The following is a 15,824-nucleotide window of genomic DNA, read 5'->3' as shown; positions in this document are numbered from 1 at the left end:
AATTATTGTAAACCGTATGATTTACTGTCTCAGAAGGTGTTAAAAGTTCCTTGCATTAAATCGCTGTTCATTGCATCTGATCTACAGTATAAAGAATCATAATAGGTATATCACAAAAAGTCTTCTTGCCTTGTTGATCCAGAAAATGTAAAATTAATCCAATATAATAAGCAATACCATTCTGGATGGTACATAAATATTTTATTCATGTTTCCTCACTCACCAAAGTAAAAGAGATTCTTTTTACTAAGTGCAAAGAACTTCCCTGTAGCTCGAGGTGAAGAGACATCGGCACCTCTACGTATCAGCTCTACAACGAGGTTGCCGTTCTGATTGACCGTAGCAATATGTAATGCCGTCTGACCTGGAAAGTAAGACAGAAATCAATCAGGAGCAGTGTCACACAGTCAATGGATGCAGACCAAACAATTGCCTGGCTAGGACTCAGTAAGGAGTCCCTGTTCTTCTAGAGAGTCACAGTTCCGCCCCATCACAGTTCAGCTTCCTTGCTCTTTACTGGAGTCCTGGCATATTATGGTTGTTTACCAGATTGTCCCTGCAGGGTCTTAAACCCATGATCTTTTGTATAGGAGGCAGAACCTTACAAGTTAACCCTCAGGAAGGATTTTTTTCTCTGACTGAAAGCCTCAATAGTATTCTTCCCATTCATAATATACTGGTATCTACAGGTGCACCTTTTCTATATATTCCAATAAATGGTATATTTTTAAATAAAAAAAGTAGTAGTATGTATTTAGTTATTGCAAAAACTTTAGAATTTATATACACGTACATACAGATACATACAAACATACACAAATGTGTTTTTATTGCAATTTATTTTGTGCCATTAAAGGGGTTGGCCAATCTGGGACATTGATGGCATATCCCCCCTATCTCTAGAAAGCCAACCCCCCCGACCCTAAGCAAACAGAGAGCAGCTGCCCATGCACAGCCACCCTCCATTCACCAATATGGGAGTTCCAAAAATAGCTGAGCGCAAGCTGGACTATTTCCGGCAGTCCGGAAATCCCATATCAATGAAAGGAGGGTTAGCAGTCCTTGTGTGAGATTGTGGAACAGCTCTTCCTGTATCATGCTGGTGCATAATTCAACTTTAGGATTGTAATTTTACATTTCGGCCACAGTAGGCCGCTGGTTCTCTGTAGAGAGGATGACTCATGCTGCTGCTGCTGGAAGAAGAACCAGGAAGTGAGAGAGAGCTGACATTGTGGAAGGACTGGTTGTGCGAGACTGAATCTGGTTCCATCCTGGTGTCCAAGTGTCCTGAAGTAATTGGGGATGCAGTGGAGTGGGACTAGTCGTTGTCCCTTACATAGATCCTGTTCTTAGGAACAAGGATTGTTCCAGGAGGACTGTTTACAATGTTTGAACAGAAGTTTAACTACCAAGTATGGCCGCATGAGTACTAAGGGCCTGGTAATCAGCTCGGTTAAAAGACATCCTCTGACACAGAACGGACACAGGTCAGTAAATCCGTTTACTCATCGCATTATATTAGTGGCGCCTGAACCATCAGAGAATAAGTCTAGACCTGCAATTAGTTATGTATTTAGATAGGACTTGCATGTTGGCAAGCTTTACAGAGTTGTATTGTGGCACAGTATTGACTTGCAGACTCTGCTATGTGCGCCATTGGCTAGGTTTGTCCTCTCTATTGCGGCACAGTATTGACTTGCAGGCTCTGCTGTGTGCGCCACCGTGATAGGTCTGTTCAACTGGACAGGGACAGTGACTGTGGGCCCAGAGTATAAGATATTCGGTGCACCTTCATATTGTTGTGTTCAAATTACTGTTTTAGTAAATTTTCTGTTTTTGCACAAAGCTGTGTGTTGTCGCATTCCTCGTCTGTGACTTTGCTGTATCCTGGGGGTCCCTCCCCAGTATACAGTCTTACACTTGCACCAGTGCTCTCTCCATTCTCTGCAGTAGAAATTCAAAAAATGGCCGAGCATGCTTGTTTGGCTATCTTCATAACTCCCATAGCGATGAATAGAGATCACAAGGCACATGCTGGTAGGCACTCCTTCAATTCGGGGGCTCCGTTCTGGAGATAAGATTGCCGTTTGGACTGTATATGCAGTAATATAGTAGTCATATACTGACATATAGCAGTTAGTGGTACGTAATGATAGCTATTCCTTCTGACTCCTCTTCGATAGAGTGTGCATGGTTCTGTCAATGGGGAGAGGGAAGATAACCGCAGCCAGACCAATCTGGCATCTTTTCTTCTTCTGCTGGAACAAAGGATCGGGCATGGTGATGCACAATATTCATGACCTTTTTTCTCTAACTTTCCATTGAGAAGATTCTAGTGGCCTTCATACACATTTGATGGTGGACGGTTAGTGAATGCCATCATAATTACCAGTTTTGGATGACATTTTCCTAATCTATATGACCACCTTAGGTTGAATACACAGCATAGGCTGGCAACTGGCATAGGAGAAGGCTACTCCCAGGGCAAAGAGAACATGAAATCTTAGCTACAATATGTGGAGTGGTCAAACACCACAAAATTGTATTTGAGTATTCTCTTTTGTATCCTTACCATATCATTTAGGCATAATAGCTGTACTAATTATGTTGAACATGTAGAAATGATTCCCATATTGCACCAATTGGATCAATATACTATAATGTTACCACATCTACTGCTGAGAGAAGTCTCATCTTTATATGATAAGATGTACATTATCCCTTTAGTCACCGGATATGTCCGTTGAGCGGTTGAATAACCTTTGAGTAGTAAACTATAAGCAATGAGACCAAAAACAAAAGATCCATGATATATCTACCTTTATAGACATCAGAGGTCATGGGCTGGTTAATTAGCTCAGGAGCTTCATCCAGTAGAATTTCTGCGGCCTCCAAGTTTTCATACTGGACCGCCACATGCAATGCTGTCTCTCCCACCGCTCCTGTGTATGTATACATAGGGAATAAAGTTTAATACAGTTATGTCTAATGTAGTGTGGTAATGTGAATAGTGCTGGAAGGTGTGTTGTCCCACTTCAGGTACCTCAGATGGGTGAGACAGATAAAACCCAGAGAGTGGCAGTAGTCTCAGCAAAGCATAGTTTGCTGAGACATTTCTTTATACATTTTCTGGGCTGAATTTTACTTGGACTGGTGGCTGGGCTTGGTGGAGGGAGTTCCCAGTCCACACCCTTCCAGTACGGGTTTTCCTTTCTACCTGAGGTGATCACAGGTGAGGCCTGCTGTAATCAGGCTGGCATAAAGCGCCTCAGAGTAGGTCAGTCTGAGGAGGGAGAGCAAGACTGTTTTGTGAAGCAGAGGCTCTGTGTGTGGTCTCAGTCAGGAGGACTGAGGGGCCACAAGGCTTTGAATAGCCTGAGGTTTGGAGGACCTAGCGACACCTAGAGAACGAGGGGTGCACGCCCAGCGTCTGGAGGACGGAAAGCTGCATATGTTTTCCATATGTGAACGGAGCTCTATGAGTGAGGTAGGGACGTATTGTGTTTAGGTAGCGCCTAGACGGGCAGGAGTTTGCTTGTGTTTTAAGTGTTGGTGGTGCGGGAACCTCACCCCACCCAGTGATGTATAACTGGACTATCCTTTATAAGAAGACAAAATAAATGCACAGTTTAGACATGAAAATCCGTTGTCTGGTGAGATATCTGTGAGTGCGACCCCCTGAAAAGAGACGATCCCTTACAGTATGTATACCATATATATATAAAATGCAACCACTGCACTGTGACTCATGATATTACTATATAGGTTTTGGTTCCTAAAAAATATTTGTGTGCAGCCAAAGTTTTTCTGACTGGTGGATAGGGGAACAAATCATTGTCTATGTCTGCACCTTTTTATGGCATGTTTAGCCAATATGAGAGTCGGTGTGAGAATTATTTTTTTAGACTGACTCCCTTATTGGCCATTTTAGGCTGGGACTACAATACAGTCATAAGAGATTCACCAGGGTTGGATTTCTCGCGAGTCCCAGTAATTCATGAGTCGCAACGCCATTCCATTCACTACACTGCGAAGTAGGTGTCGAGGCCAAGATCTCTGTGTAACCCCATCCTAAGTTTCTTGCTGGAGGAATTGTTCATACAAATGATTCCATGCAGGGGCGTAACTACCATAGCGGCAGACCATGCGACTGCTATGGGGCCCAGGGCAGGAGGGGATCGAGTCTTAGTTGGGATTATCTCCTCTTCTTCTGGAGGTGAAAACTTGGTCAGGACTCTACCCTCTAAAGGAACAACTTCTAGTAAATGAGGCAGTGGAAAAAATGGCCCAAGGGTAATTGAAAAGGGTTTAGGCTGAAACCCTTCTGTCCTGTGTGGGGGGCCTAGTTTGATCCTTGCTATGGGGCCCTTACTTCTCTATGTACGCCACTGATTCCATGGATGACTGATCGGCTGCATTGTGGCTGATCAAAATCCTATGTACAGTATATGGGTTGCTTAAAGTGGCACTGTACTTTCAGTAAACTTTTGATATGTCATAGTAATTGCTAACCTCCGGCACTCCAGCTGTGGTTAAACTACGACTCCCAGCAGGCTTCATTCCCTTCTATGGAGTTCTGAGAACAGCCAAGCAAGTGTACATCTTGGGAGTTATAGTTTTACCACAGCTGGAGGGCCGGAGGTTAGCCATCACAGTCATAGGATCATGTCAAACGTTTAGATCGATGGGGGTCTGAGCGCTGAGACCCCCACAATCTCTAGAATGATGAGAGAGAAGCGCTAACTTAGCCCATTCTCTCTCATCGTTGCAGTACAGGAAGCAAGGCAGACTCAGTACCTGTGGTGACGTCACTCCGGTCATCACATGATCCATCACATGATCTTTTACCATGGTGATGGATCAAGTGATGGACCATGTGATGACCGGAGTGACATCACCACAGGTCCTGTTACTGCACACAGCTAAGATAAAGACAGATCGGCTGCGCGATCAAGTGGATTAAGGTGAGTTAAATTATTTTTTATTATTTTTTAACCCCTCCAGCGCTATTTTACTATGCATTCTGTATTCAGAATGCTATTATTTTCCCTTATAACCCTGTTATAAGGGAAAATAATAATGATCGGGTCTCCATCCCGATCGTCTCCTAGCAACCGTGCGTAAAAATCGCACCGCATCCGCACTTGCTTGTGGATGCTTGCGATTTTCACGCAAACCCATTCATTTCTATGGGGCCTGCGTTACGTGAAAAACACAGAATATAGAGCATGCTGCGATTTTCACGCAACGCACAAGTGATGCGTGAAAATCACCGCTCATGTGAACAGCCCCATAGAAATGAATGGGTCGGGATTCAGTGCGGTTGCAATGCGTTCAACTCGCGCATCGCATCCGCACGGAAAACTCGCTCGTGTGAAAGGGGCCTAAAAGGAAAGGCAACCAAGAATAGTGGAGCACTGCAAGATTAGTTTAAAACGCACATACGATTTATTGTACTCAAACATCAGGTTAAGGCCTCATGCACACGACCGTTGTGTGCATCCGTGGCCGTTGTGCCGTTTTCTGTTTTTTTTTCGCGGACCCATTGACTTTCAATGGGTCCGTGGAAAAATCGGAAAATGCACCGTTTTGCAGCCGAGGCCGTGATCCGTGTATCCTGTCCGTCAAAAAAATATGACCTGTCCTATTTTTTTGACGGACAACGGTTCATGGACCCATTCAAGTCAATGGGTCCGTGAAAGAACACGGATGCACACAAGATTGGCATCCGTGTCCGTGATCCGTGGCCGTAGGTTGCTTTCATACAGACGGATCCGAAGATCCGTCTGCATAAAAGCTTTTTCTGATCTAAGTTTTCACTTCGTGAAAACTCATTTCCGACAGTATATTCTAACACAGAAGCGTTCCCATGGTGATGGGGACGCTTCTAGTTAGAATACACTGCAAACTTTGTACAAGACTGCCCCCTGCTGCCTGGCAGCACCCGATCTCTTACAGGGGGATATGATAGCACAATTAACCCCTTCAGGTGCGGCACCTAAAGGGGTTAATTGTACTATCATATTCCCCTGTAAGAGATCAGGGCTGCCAGGCAGCAGGGGGCAGCCCCCCCCCTCCCCAGTTTGAATATCGTTGGTGGCACAGTGTGCCTCCACCATCGCCCCCCCTCCCTCCCTCTATTGTATTAAATCGTTGGTGGCACAGTGTGCCAACCACCATCGGCCCCCCTCCCTCCCTCTATTGTATTAAATCGTTGGTGGCACAGTGTGCCAACCACCATCGGCCCCCCTCCCTCCCTCTATTGTATTAAATCGTTGGTGGCACAGTGTGCCAACCACCATCGTCCCCCCCCCCTCTATAGCAGTAACATTGGTGGCAGTGTGGGGTCTCAACAGTAGAGGATTCATACTTACCTGCTTGCTGCTGCGATGTCTGTGAACGGCCGGGAGCTCCTCCTACTGGTAAGTGACAGTTCTTTAGCAATGCGCCGCACAGACCTTTCACTTACCAGTAGGAGGAGCTCCCGGCCGGACACAGACATCGCAGCAGCAAGCAGGTAAGTATGAATCTTCTACTGTTGAGACCGCACACTGCCACCAATGTTACTGCTATAGAGGGAGGGGGGGGGGCGATGGTGGTTGGCACACTGTGCCACCAACGATTTAATACAATAGAGGGAGGGAGGGGGGGGCGATGGTGGGGGCACACTGTGCCACCAACGATATTCAAACTGGGGAGGGGGGGGCTGCCCCCTGCTGCCTGGCAGCCCTGATCTCTTACAGGGGAATATGATAGTACAATTAACCCCTTTAGGTGCCGCACCTAAAGGGGTTAATTGTGCTATCATATCCCCCAGTAAGAGATCGGGTGCTGCCAGGCAGCAGGGGGCAGTCTTGTACAAAGTTTGTAGTGTATTCTAACCTGAAGCATCCCCATCACCATGGGAACGCCTCTGTGTTAGAATATACTGTCGGATCTGAGGTTCACGAAGTAGCTCATATCCGACAGTATATTCTAACATAGAGGTGTTCCCATGGTGATGGGGACGCTTCAAGTTAAAATATACCATCGGATTGGAGAAAACTCCAATCCGATGGTATAAAAGAACTCCAGACTTTACATTGAAAGTCAATGGGGACGGATCCGTTTGAAATGGCACCATATTGTGTCAACATCAAACGGATCCGTCCCCATTGACTTGCATTGTAATTCAGGACGGATCCGTTTGGCTCCGCACGGCCAGGCGGACGCCAAAACGACTTTTTTTTCATGTCCGTGGATCCTCCAAAAATCAAGGAAGACCCACGGACGAAAAAACGGTCACGGATCACGGACCCACGGACCCCGTTTTTGCGGGCCGTGAAAAAAAACTGTCGTGTGCATGAGGCCTTAAACAAGATAAAGATCAAAAAGATAAAAAACACACTGACGGCGGTTACGTCAACGGTGCCTCACTATTCTATTTTTTTTTATTTTTTTTGGATGAGCAAGCCTGGATCAGGACGAAATCTATGAAAACGGCTGCAGTCCAAATGGATTGGTGAATAACGATATAATTGTGTGAATTGCGTCCTTGAGCAGATTTTTGCCAGTGAGACGTGTCGTATAATTCCTGTCACTATCCGATATCACTGGAGCCGCACGGATCGTTTATTGTGACACCTGTTCTGTTGCTTCTCTGTACCCCATCAGTCTCTCCAGATGCAGGAAATGACCATGTACTGGCGGCAGCAGTGACCCACCTTGGTCAATTATTGGCTGACTTTTCATTTCCTATGTATCAAGAGGCACCAGGAAGTAGAGGCCAGCAGGGGACCAGGGAAAGGGTGGGGTGGGGTAAGTAGGATCGGTAAAGAGAGTATAACTCACATCGCCCAGATTTATTATTGACTCTGTGACTTGATTTTGTCTAATATTTAGTGCAATTTGGAGCAAAAAGTTTTTTTTTGCCAGACTTGTCTAAGAGGGATGGGGCCTGACCTTGTGTGGTGAGGAGTGGGGCCTAAAATGCACCAACATTTCTGTCTTAAAAATCCGCAAGTAGGACAAACTAAAACTGTTGATCTATGGGTAGCGTAGCTGTGAGTGCCAAACACCCAACGCGTTTCGGATTGATCGCTATTCTTCGTCAGGGGTGAAGGATGTCACTTGGTGCTCCTGTGGAGCGCAAGCTTTCTAGATACAGGAACGGAGCTGAGCCGCTGGCCAAGGCACACTTCAAGGAATAGATACTGCCCTAAAAAACCTTGGATTTAATCGCCCCAATCAGCAAGAGAGGAACGCGTTGTTTGAGGCTTTGCCGCGAGGTAGAGCAGGTGCGGTGGATGTGCGGCATCCACTAGATTATTTGTATAACAGTCTATAGGTTTACCATATTTATCATACAACTTGAGATATTGCGGGCACATTTAAAGACTCACCGTCTCCATGTCTAGTCTGTCTAAGGGCTCCTGCACACAAACGTATTTTTGTCTGTCTGTTCCGGGTTTTTTTGCAGCCACAAAAACCCCCTGAAATTACGTGTGCATTCCCTATCCACATGTCCGCAAGTCCGTTTCACAAAAAAATAGAACATGTCCTATTTTTGTCCGTTTTGCGCAAATAAAACTGATGTAACATGAACAACGTTACACGGATTTTCTCTGTATTTTTTGCGAATCCATTGATCAACTACAGCATTGAATATGAGAACTAGAAATGAGTGAAATGTATGAAGATTGAGTTCATGGGCATCTTACCAATTGGCGAGGCTCCCATTACGGAGCCATAGTTGTCATATAGAAGACGATGGAAATATTTGTGAATGGAAGAAAGGGAAGAAAGTGAATGGAAGCATCTCTTGCTCTAAAGATAAGGAGTTTACAATCTAAAACATCCAGGGTTATAAACACGAATACAAAATTTATTGGCTTCATATAAAATGCGGCAAACAAACCCGATGACCTGAAGTTGTTATCACGCATAAGTTATAGTTTCTGCCACTGAGGGTGCAGGCTCAAGCTGGGGCAGATTGGAAACCTGAAGTGACCCTGGAAAAAATACCTAAAAGTGGCCCCATATTGTAGAAGGGTCTAAATGGACAGGAGGTGGGGCACAGAAAGAAGAGGGGGGGGGGAAGGGGGGCAGCAGCACCATGGTTCAAAATACCACATACCAAAGTGTCACACAATATCTTGCCCTAAAAGTTTTCCCTATGAGTTGGCCATCAATAGAGGCCACTTTCTCTCCTCCTCTTCCAGTTGTCTCTGATTAAGATATGGAGCAGGGGCTTAGGAGGTGAGATATTGGGATATAGTTGAATTTGGGAGGACATGTGCAGTCCCTGGCCTGGTACATGATTAATTACCACCGATTGATTATTATGTACCCAGCCAGCGGCAGAGATGGGGGCTTGGGCGCCCCCCTAGGCATCAACCCATCGGGAAATTTCCCTGTAAGGTCTGTGGCCAATCTGCCCCTGGGCACAAGTGGTGCAAGCGCTGTGGATGCGCAGCAGAACTGCATACAGAAAATCAGCAACGTTCATAGTCTTAGCGATGTGGATGTCAATCCACGCACAGAGGAGTGTCCACACCGGAATCCGCGCATAACTTAACATGCGTTGTGAATTTTAAAATAATTCATATTTTGGCTGCGGGTGATTTCACCCCTTACAATGATGAGGGTGTAATCTATGAGAATTTGGCTGCATATCTACCAAAAATTTCACAACAAACTCTGCCCAATTTGGTGCACATTTTGAAACTGCGAATACCGTCAGATCTACCCTGGATTTATGCAGCATACTCGCTATGTGTGGCCGTACCCCAGGTATCAGCAAGTAAATAAAGGAAAATAGATCCAGGTCATGGACATCGTCTGCAGTGTTAACATGTGTCTTAGGCCTCATGCACTGGGCCATTGTCCGGCTGTTTCGTTTATTGGGGACCGCAATTTGGGTCCCAAATACACGGGCAACGTCCGTGCGTTGGTCGAGACAGATCGAGACCCATTCAACTTGAAAGGGTCCGTGATCCATCCACACCATAAGAAAATAGAACAAGTTAGTGCTTCCGTGGGGTTCCGATATGCGCTTCCGTTCCGCATCTCCGTGATTGAAGACCCATTCAAGTGAATACGGCCACGGGCACACAATGGCCATGTGCAAGAGGCCTAAGTTTGCACAACCTGGCCAGAGTCAGATTGTTGTGTGGGCAGGGGTGTAGCTAAAGGCTCATGGGCCCTGGTGCAATAGTTCAGCTTGGGCCCCCCTTCCCTGTGCTTTGTGTCCAGGGGCCGGGAAGCACATAGCATTCATGCTGCCTGAGGCAAAAATTAAAGTAACAGCTCACCGCCAAAATGGTCCAGGGGGCTACCAGACTTGTATCTAAAAGAACAGTTCAAAGACAGTACAATACTGCATAAGGTGCTCCAAAGGAGACAAATGGTCACTACACTTGTGTTAACCAAGTTGCATCGGTAGAAAAGGCTTCGATCTTTGCATCAGTATCGGAATTGGATGTGGGCGGCAGGTGGTGGAAAGGGCTTGGATGTGTGGTTGAAAGGAGAGGGCAGAATCCAAGTTCACTCCAAGGCAGCGGACTTGGTTGATCGGGAAGAGTGTGCAGCCATTGATCGTTATAGATAGGTCTGTTGGGGGGTTGAGCAAGATGGGGGAAAGATAATGAATTCTGTTTATCCATGTTAAGTTTTAGAAAGCGAGAGGAGAAGAAGGAGGATATGAAAGATAGGCATTGTGGGATTTTGGATAGTAAGGTGGTGATGTCTGGACCAGAGAGGTAGATGTGTGTGTCGTCAGCATAAAAGTGATACTGAAAGCCATGGGACTCTATGAGCTATCCCAGGCCAAAAGTGTAGATAGAGAAGAGCAGGGGTCCTAGGACAGAGCCTTGCGGGACACCAACAGAGTGTGAATGAGACGAGGAGGTGGTGTGAGAGTGGGAGACGCTAAATGTCCGCTCTGTGAGGTATGATGTGATCCAGGAGAGGGCCAGGTCACTGATGCCAAGAGATGAGAGAGTTTGTAACAGAAGGGAGTGGTCGACAGTGTCAAAGGCAGAGGACAGGTCAAGGAGAAGGAGGACAGAGTAATGTTTTTTGGTTTTGGCTGTTAGTAGGTCATTGGTGACTTTGGTGAGGGCAGTCTCAGTTGAGTGATGGGGTCGTAAGCCAGATTGTAAAGAGACCTTTAGTTCCACTGAAGCGAATAGAGCTATGTTGCAGCTCCCCACACAACCTGTGGAGGGTGTGGTCCTGTTTTTGAAATAAAGCAATCATGTTTTTATAATCTTGGACAACCTCACTCCCTAGGATCTACTCAGTGTTGAAAGCCACAAAAAGGCAGTATTCCTCCTTCCCCAAAAAATACAGCAGGGGGCAGTGAATTTTGCTATATTCACTGTTTTTTAAATGTTGATTTATGATGTCCCTTTAAGATGCCAACATTTAAGATGGCACAGTGTTTAAACTCTGCAAACCATTGGTAGAACTATTGATCTTCCATGTCAGGGTAGTGATGAAATCCAACAAATATTGCATATTCCATAGGTCATATCCATGTTGCAATGTATAATTTAATTGGTTACTGCAGATTTTAACTTCTGGTTCACTTACCTCTCTGGAATGGATCACAGGTCTCATCTTCTAGAAGTTTCTTTAGTCGTTGAATATCATTTTCCTTTGCAGCTCGTAGGAGTGGAAGCTCTTGGATCCTTAGATAAAAAGCTGGATCAGTAATATTTCACCACTGAACTGTGTGACTCTGAATGGACTAAAAATACTAAATGATTTGACCGACCAGTGTGGAACTGGGGTTCCTTCTGTCCCCAGGAGAAATGATTCTGTGGTCCACCCAATCTTTGTCACCATTGTACACACAGGACTTAGCATCAATCTAATAGGCTATTACTGAACCATCCCATAAGATTTAGACCCTAGTGATAAGTGATTGGCTCCAAAGTCACCTCCACATAAGACTGTTTTCTGTTGGACCTTGTAGGCCATTATTGTATCACAGTCTGGACCTACTGGAGGAGCCTCTGCCACTCAGGTGGGCCATTCTAGCTAGAGATGAACGAATCAAATCCAACAAAGTGGAATTCGATCAGAATTTCAGGATAAATTTGATTCACAGCGAAGCCGAATTTCCTCGAGCTTCGTGGTGGCGAATCAATTTAACCTGAAATAGTGTAAAAAAAACAAAAATAAATAAATCATACTTATCTCCTCCATTCGCTCACGATGGGCCGGCCGCTGCCATCTTGATTGAAGATCCTGGCCAAAATCCGGCTGACGAGATGATGTCATCTTGGGCTGCGTGAGGTTTCGCACGAGATCTTCAAGCAAGATGGCAGTGACCTGCCCATCGTGAGCAAATGGAGGCGGTAAGTATGATTATATATATATTTTTTCCGTGTGTATTACTCTCAGATGCCGCGATCATGTATGAACGCTGAATCTGAGGGGTACAATGATGGGGCGTTCTCTAACTTCTCTAATTCCGGCCATGCAACTGATCGCATCATATTTTTTCCATTTTCTATAAGGCCCCACACTCTTCATCAACTAAAATAAGATGCAAATTTTGTAAAGTGATAGGGGTTTCCTATCTTCAGGATGGGTCATCAATATCCTGCCACCCACAAGAGTCAGCTGTCTCAACAGGCCGCAGCTCTCGGGTAAACGGTGCAGCCTCCTCTTGTGTCCTTACATCTATTGGTCACATGGCCCTTCTGCAGCTTGGTTCCATTCAAGTCAATGAGATTAAGCTGCAATACCAAGCACCACCACTGTACATTGTATTGCGCTGTGCCACGCTCATCCGAGGGCTGCGGCCCTTCAAACTGGTAATCGGCAGGGTCCTGGAAGTAGGACCAGTCCTGATCTCATCCTATTGATGCCAATAGATATGGAAGTTGCAACAATGTTGGATTTTTGCAGAAGCAGCAAATTACAAAATCCCCCCCCCCCCCCAGGTTTGTATTTAAGTTGTTTGCTGCATAAAGCAATTGCAATTTATGTCATTTTGCATTGTGATCACAAAATACGGGACGTTGCGTGCAGCAAGTCCCCACAGCCTTACTGAGGTTCATTCCCTTCAGTATATGTATTCCAGATACCTGACAACTGAAATCAGCTCTACATACAGTGGCTTCCGACAACTCGTGGTGGGGGCTTGTGCCTATCCACAGCAGTCAATCGGAATAGGCAAAGCTGTGGCACAAAGCATAAGGAGGGGACAAAGATGCAGATCCTGGTGTGGCTGCTTTTAGAGTACCGGAGTGCGCCATTACACAGGGACCAGTACTGAGCGACAGTATTCAACTCTATCGGCAAGATGCAAAGGGAAAGGGGTAGGAACAATCATTATTACGATCGTTCATCCAATATTCACTTTGCATATTGTCTTGCTCAGAAGGAGGGCATGATAAGAAAATGCTATAAGTGTGTATAGTTCCTCTTAAAGGGGTTGTCCACCTATCAAGGCATTAGGCCTCATGCACGCTGCCGTATTGTGGCCCGCAAACAGCGGGTCCGCAATATGCGGGCACCGGCCGTGTGCTCCCCATATCACGGATGCAGAGACATTCACTTGAATAGGTCCGCAATCTGGAGCTGCGGTATGGAACGGAGGCATGGAAGCCCACAGAAGCACTATGGAGTGCTTCCGTGGTGTTTTTCTCCGTACCTCCGCAAAAATAAAACATGTTCTATTTTTTTACGGTGCGGACGGATTACGGACCCACTCAAGGTCTCGATCCGTCCCAGCCACGACGTTGCCGTGCATTGGGGACCGCAAATTGAAGCCTAAGGCCTCCTGCACACGGCCGTTGTGGGTCCATTCCGTGCATTGGGGACCTCAATTTCCAGTCCCCAATGCACGGACAACGTCCGTTTGGTGGCCGGGACGGATCGAGACCCGTTCAACTTGAATGGGTCCGTGATCCGTCCAGACCGCAAAAAAATAGAACAAGTTTTATTTTTTTGCTGTGCGGAGGTACAGACAGAAACACCACGGAAGCACTCCGTAGTGCTTCTGTGGGGTTCTGATTCGTGCTTCTGTTCCGCAATTGAATGGGTCTGCATCTGTGATGCGGAGTGCACACGGGCCGGTGCCTGTGTTTTGCGGGCCGCAATACGGCCACCGGCACACAACAGACGTGTGCAAGCAGTTAAGACCTATCCAGATGAGACAGAGTTCTCTGGGACTAAGCACAGGACTTCAGTGATTGATTGGGGTGCTATCACCAGGATCTCCACAGTGAGGTCACAGTTGGTACCCATCCTCTTCACTGGGCTGGTCCAGACGAGCGGCCCAACTCTGCTGCTCACCCCATTCTAGTAACTAAAAACCTAAAACCCCATAGTACTATATAAAAAAACGCACTATACACAACATGTACCGTTTCCTCTGGAGCAGCTCCGCTTTCTCCTCCTTGGGTGACTGATGTTTTGCAGCCCAACTGCTTATCCTTTCCTTGAGTGGATTCAACATGACGTTGCCGTAGTCAATGGTCGATGGGTCAGGAGATCACATCATTGCTGCTGTCCCTTTAAATGCTGAAATTGTGAATAGTCACTGATCATAGTTAGTAAGGTCTGCAGGTAGAGTCTCTTGAGGAGTCATCAGGAGTCTAGTGTCTCACCGAGACTCCTTCACTCCTAACCCCCAACCTCACCAGACCTGTTCCTCTTCAGTGTTAACTCAGTCAGTGCTGGATCAATGTGTCAGAGGTCGTATATAGGGTCTGGGAGTGCACGAGAGTCTCACAGATTATAACATAAAGACATAGTACATATTAGAAAAGATGCCTCCCCTGTCTGTGATATCTCTACCTGGGAAAGCTGGATGACAACCTCACAATATCTCTATATATTTTTTTCTCCTGACAGATCAAGAGAATGGAAAGCTAAACGGTGATATGAACTCAGCCTTACTAAAGTGTTTGCACCTGTTTTTAGTCTAAAAAGTTCTGTTTTAGACAGTCTTATTTTTTTTTGTCGCATTTAGGTCTCATGCACACTGGCCATTATTGGCTGGTGTCCATATTGTGTCCCGCAAACAGCGGGTCCGCCGCAATATACAGGCACCGGCCATTTGTGCATCCGCATCACGGATGTGGACCCTTTCACTTGAATGGGTCCGCAATCTGGAAGGTGCGGCGCAGGATGGAGGAGCGGAACCCCACGAATGCACTACGAAGTGCTTCCGTGATTTTTGTGTCCATGCCTTCGCACCGCAAAAAAGTAGTGCATGTGCAACGAGCGCCTCCCCCCAGGGCTCTTTAAGAGGAAAAAGTCCTTGTTATTTCGTGACGCCAGTTGCAGTGAAGCAACAAGGGCACAGGGCCCCTTTTAGTGATGTAGTAGATAGTACCCAGGTGTTGGAATGCCCGAGTGTTGTAGGGTGGCCTAAATGTCCCTTAAGGTTGGTGCACGTGTCACAGTGCTCCTACCTGGATAAGCTGGACCTAGGCGTTGGCTCCGAAGCAATGAAAAGGGGGTAGTTGAATGGTGGGATGAAGAATAAATTGAGTACAGACCTTGTGATGAAGTTGATAACAGCTTTACTTTGCATAAACGTTTCCCCAAACAGTTGCAGGCTTCGTCTTGGTTCCAGCAGGCTTTTGCATTAACTGTGGCAGGCAAACTCCTCTCTGCTACATCTGTTACTCTCTGGCTCTGCTGTGCTGACAAGCTGACTGAAAAACTTGGCTTTTGCTGTATGCTGCAACTTCCTTCTGTAGTCTGTCTCTAAACTGGTCCAGGGAACTTTACTCCTGGCTTCAGAGGCTTCCAGATCCAGCAGAGCTGAAGGTGCTCTAGCTGGCCTAGACAAGGCATGTCCAGCAGGGACGTGCACC

General features: G+C 46.2%; 1 protein-coding gene across 1 annotated transcript in view; it reads right to left on the bottom strand.

Annotated features, from left to right (window-relative positions):
- The window catches only part of LOC122940666 (transient receptor potential cation channel subfamily V member 6-like), a 36,145-nt gene extending 21,664 nt beyond the window's left edge, over positions 1-14,481 (bottom strand). Inside the window, exons 1-4 of the mRNA XM_044297356.1 lie at positions 14,364-14,481; positions 11,575-11,672; positions 2,820-2,942; positions 224-364 (exon numbers count right to left, since the gene is read on the bottom strand). Of these exons, the coding sequence (XP_044153291.1) occupies positions 224-364; positions 2,820-2,942; positions 11,575-11,672; positions 14,364-14,455 (454 nt within the window). The 5' untranslated portion in view covers positions 14,456-14,481. The remainder of the gene's footprint in view (positions 1-223; positions 365-2,819; positions 2,943-11,574; positions 11,673-14,363) is intronic.
- Positions 14,482-15,824: the final 1,343 nt, after the last annotated feature.

Source organism: Bufo gargarizans, chromosome 6 (assembly GCF_014858855.1).
Source record: "Bufo gargarizans isolate SCDJY-AF-19 chromosome 6, ASM1485885v1, whole genome shotgun sequence".
NCBI lineage: Eukaryota > Metazoa > Chordata > Amphibia > Anura > Bufonidae > Bufo > Bufo gargarizans.
This window is presented reverse-complemented; position numbering and strand designations above follow the sequence as displayed.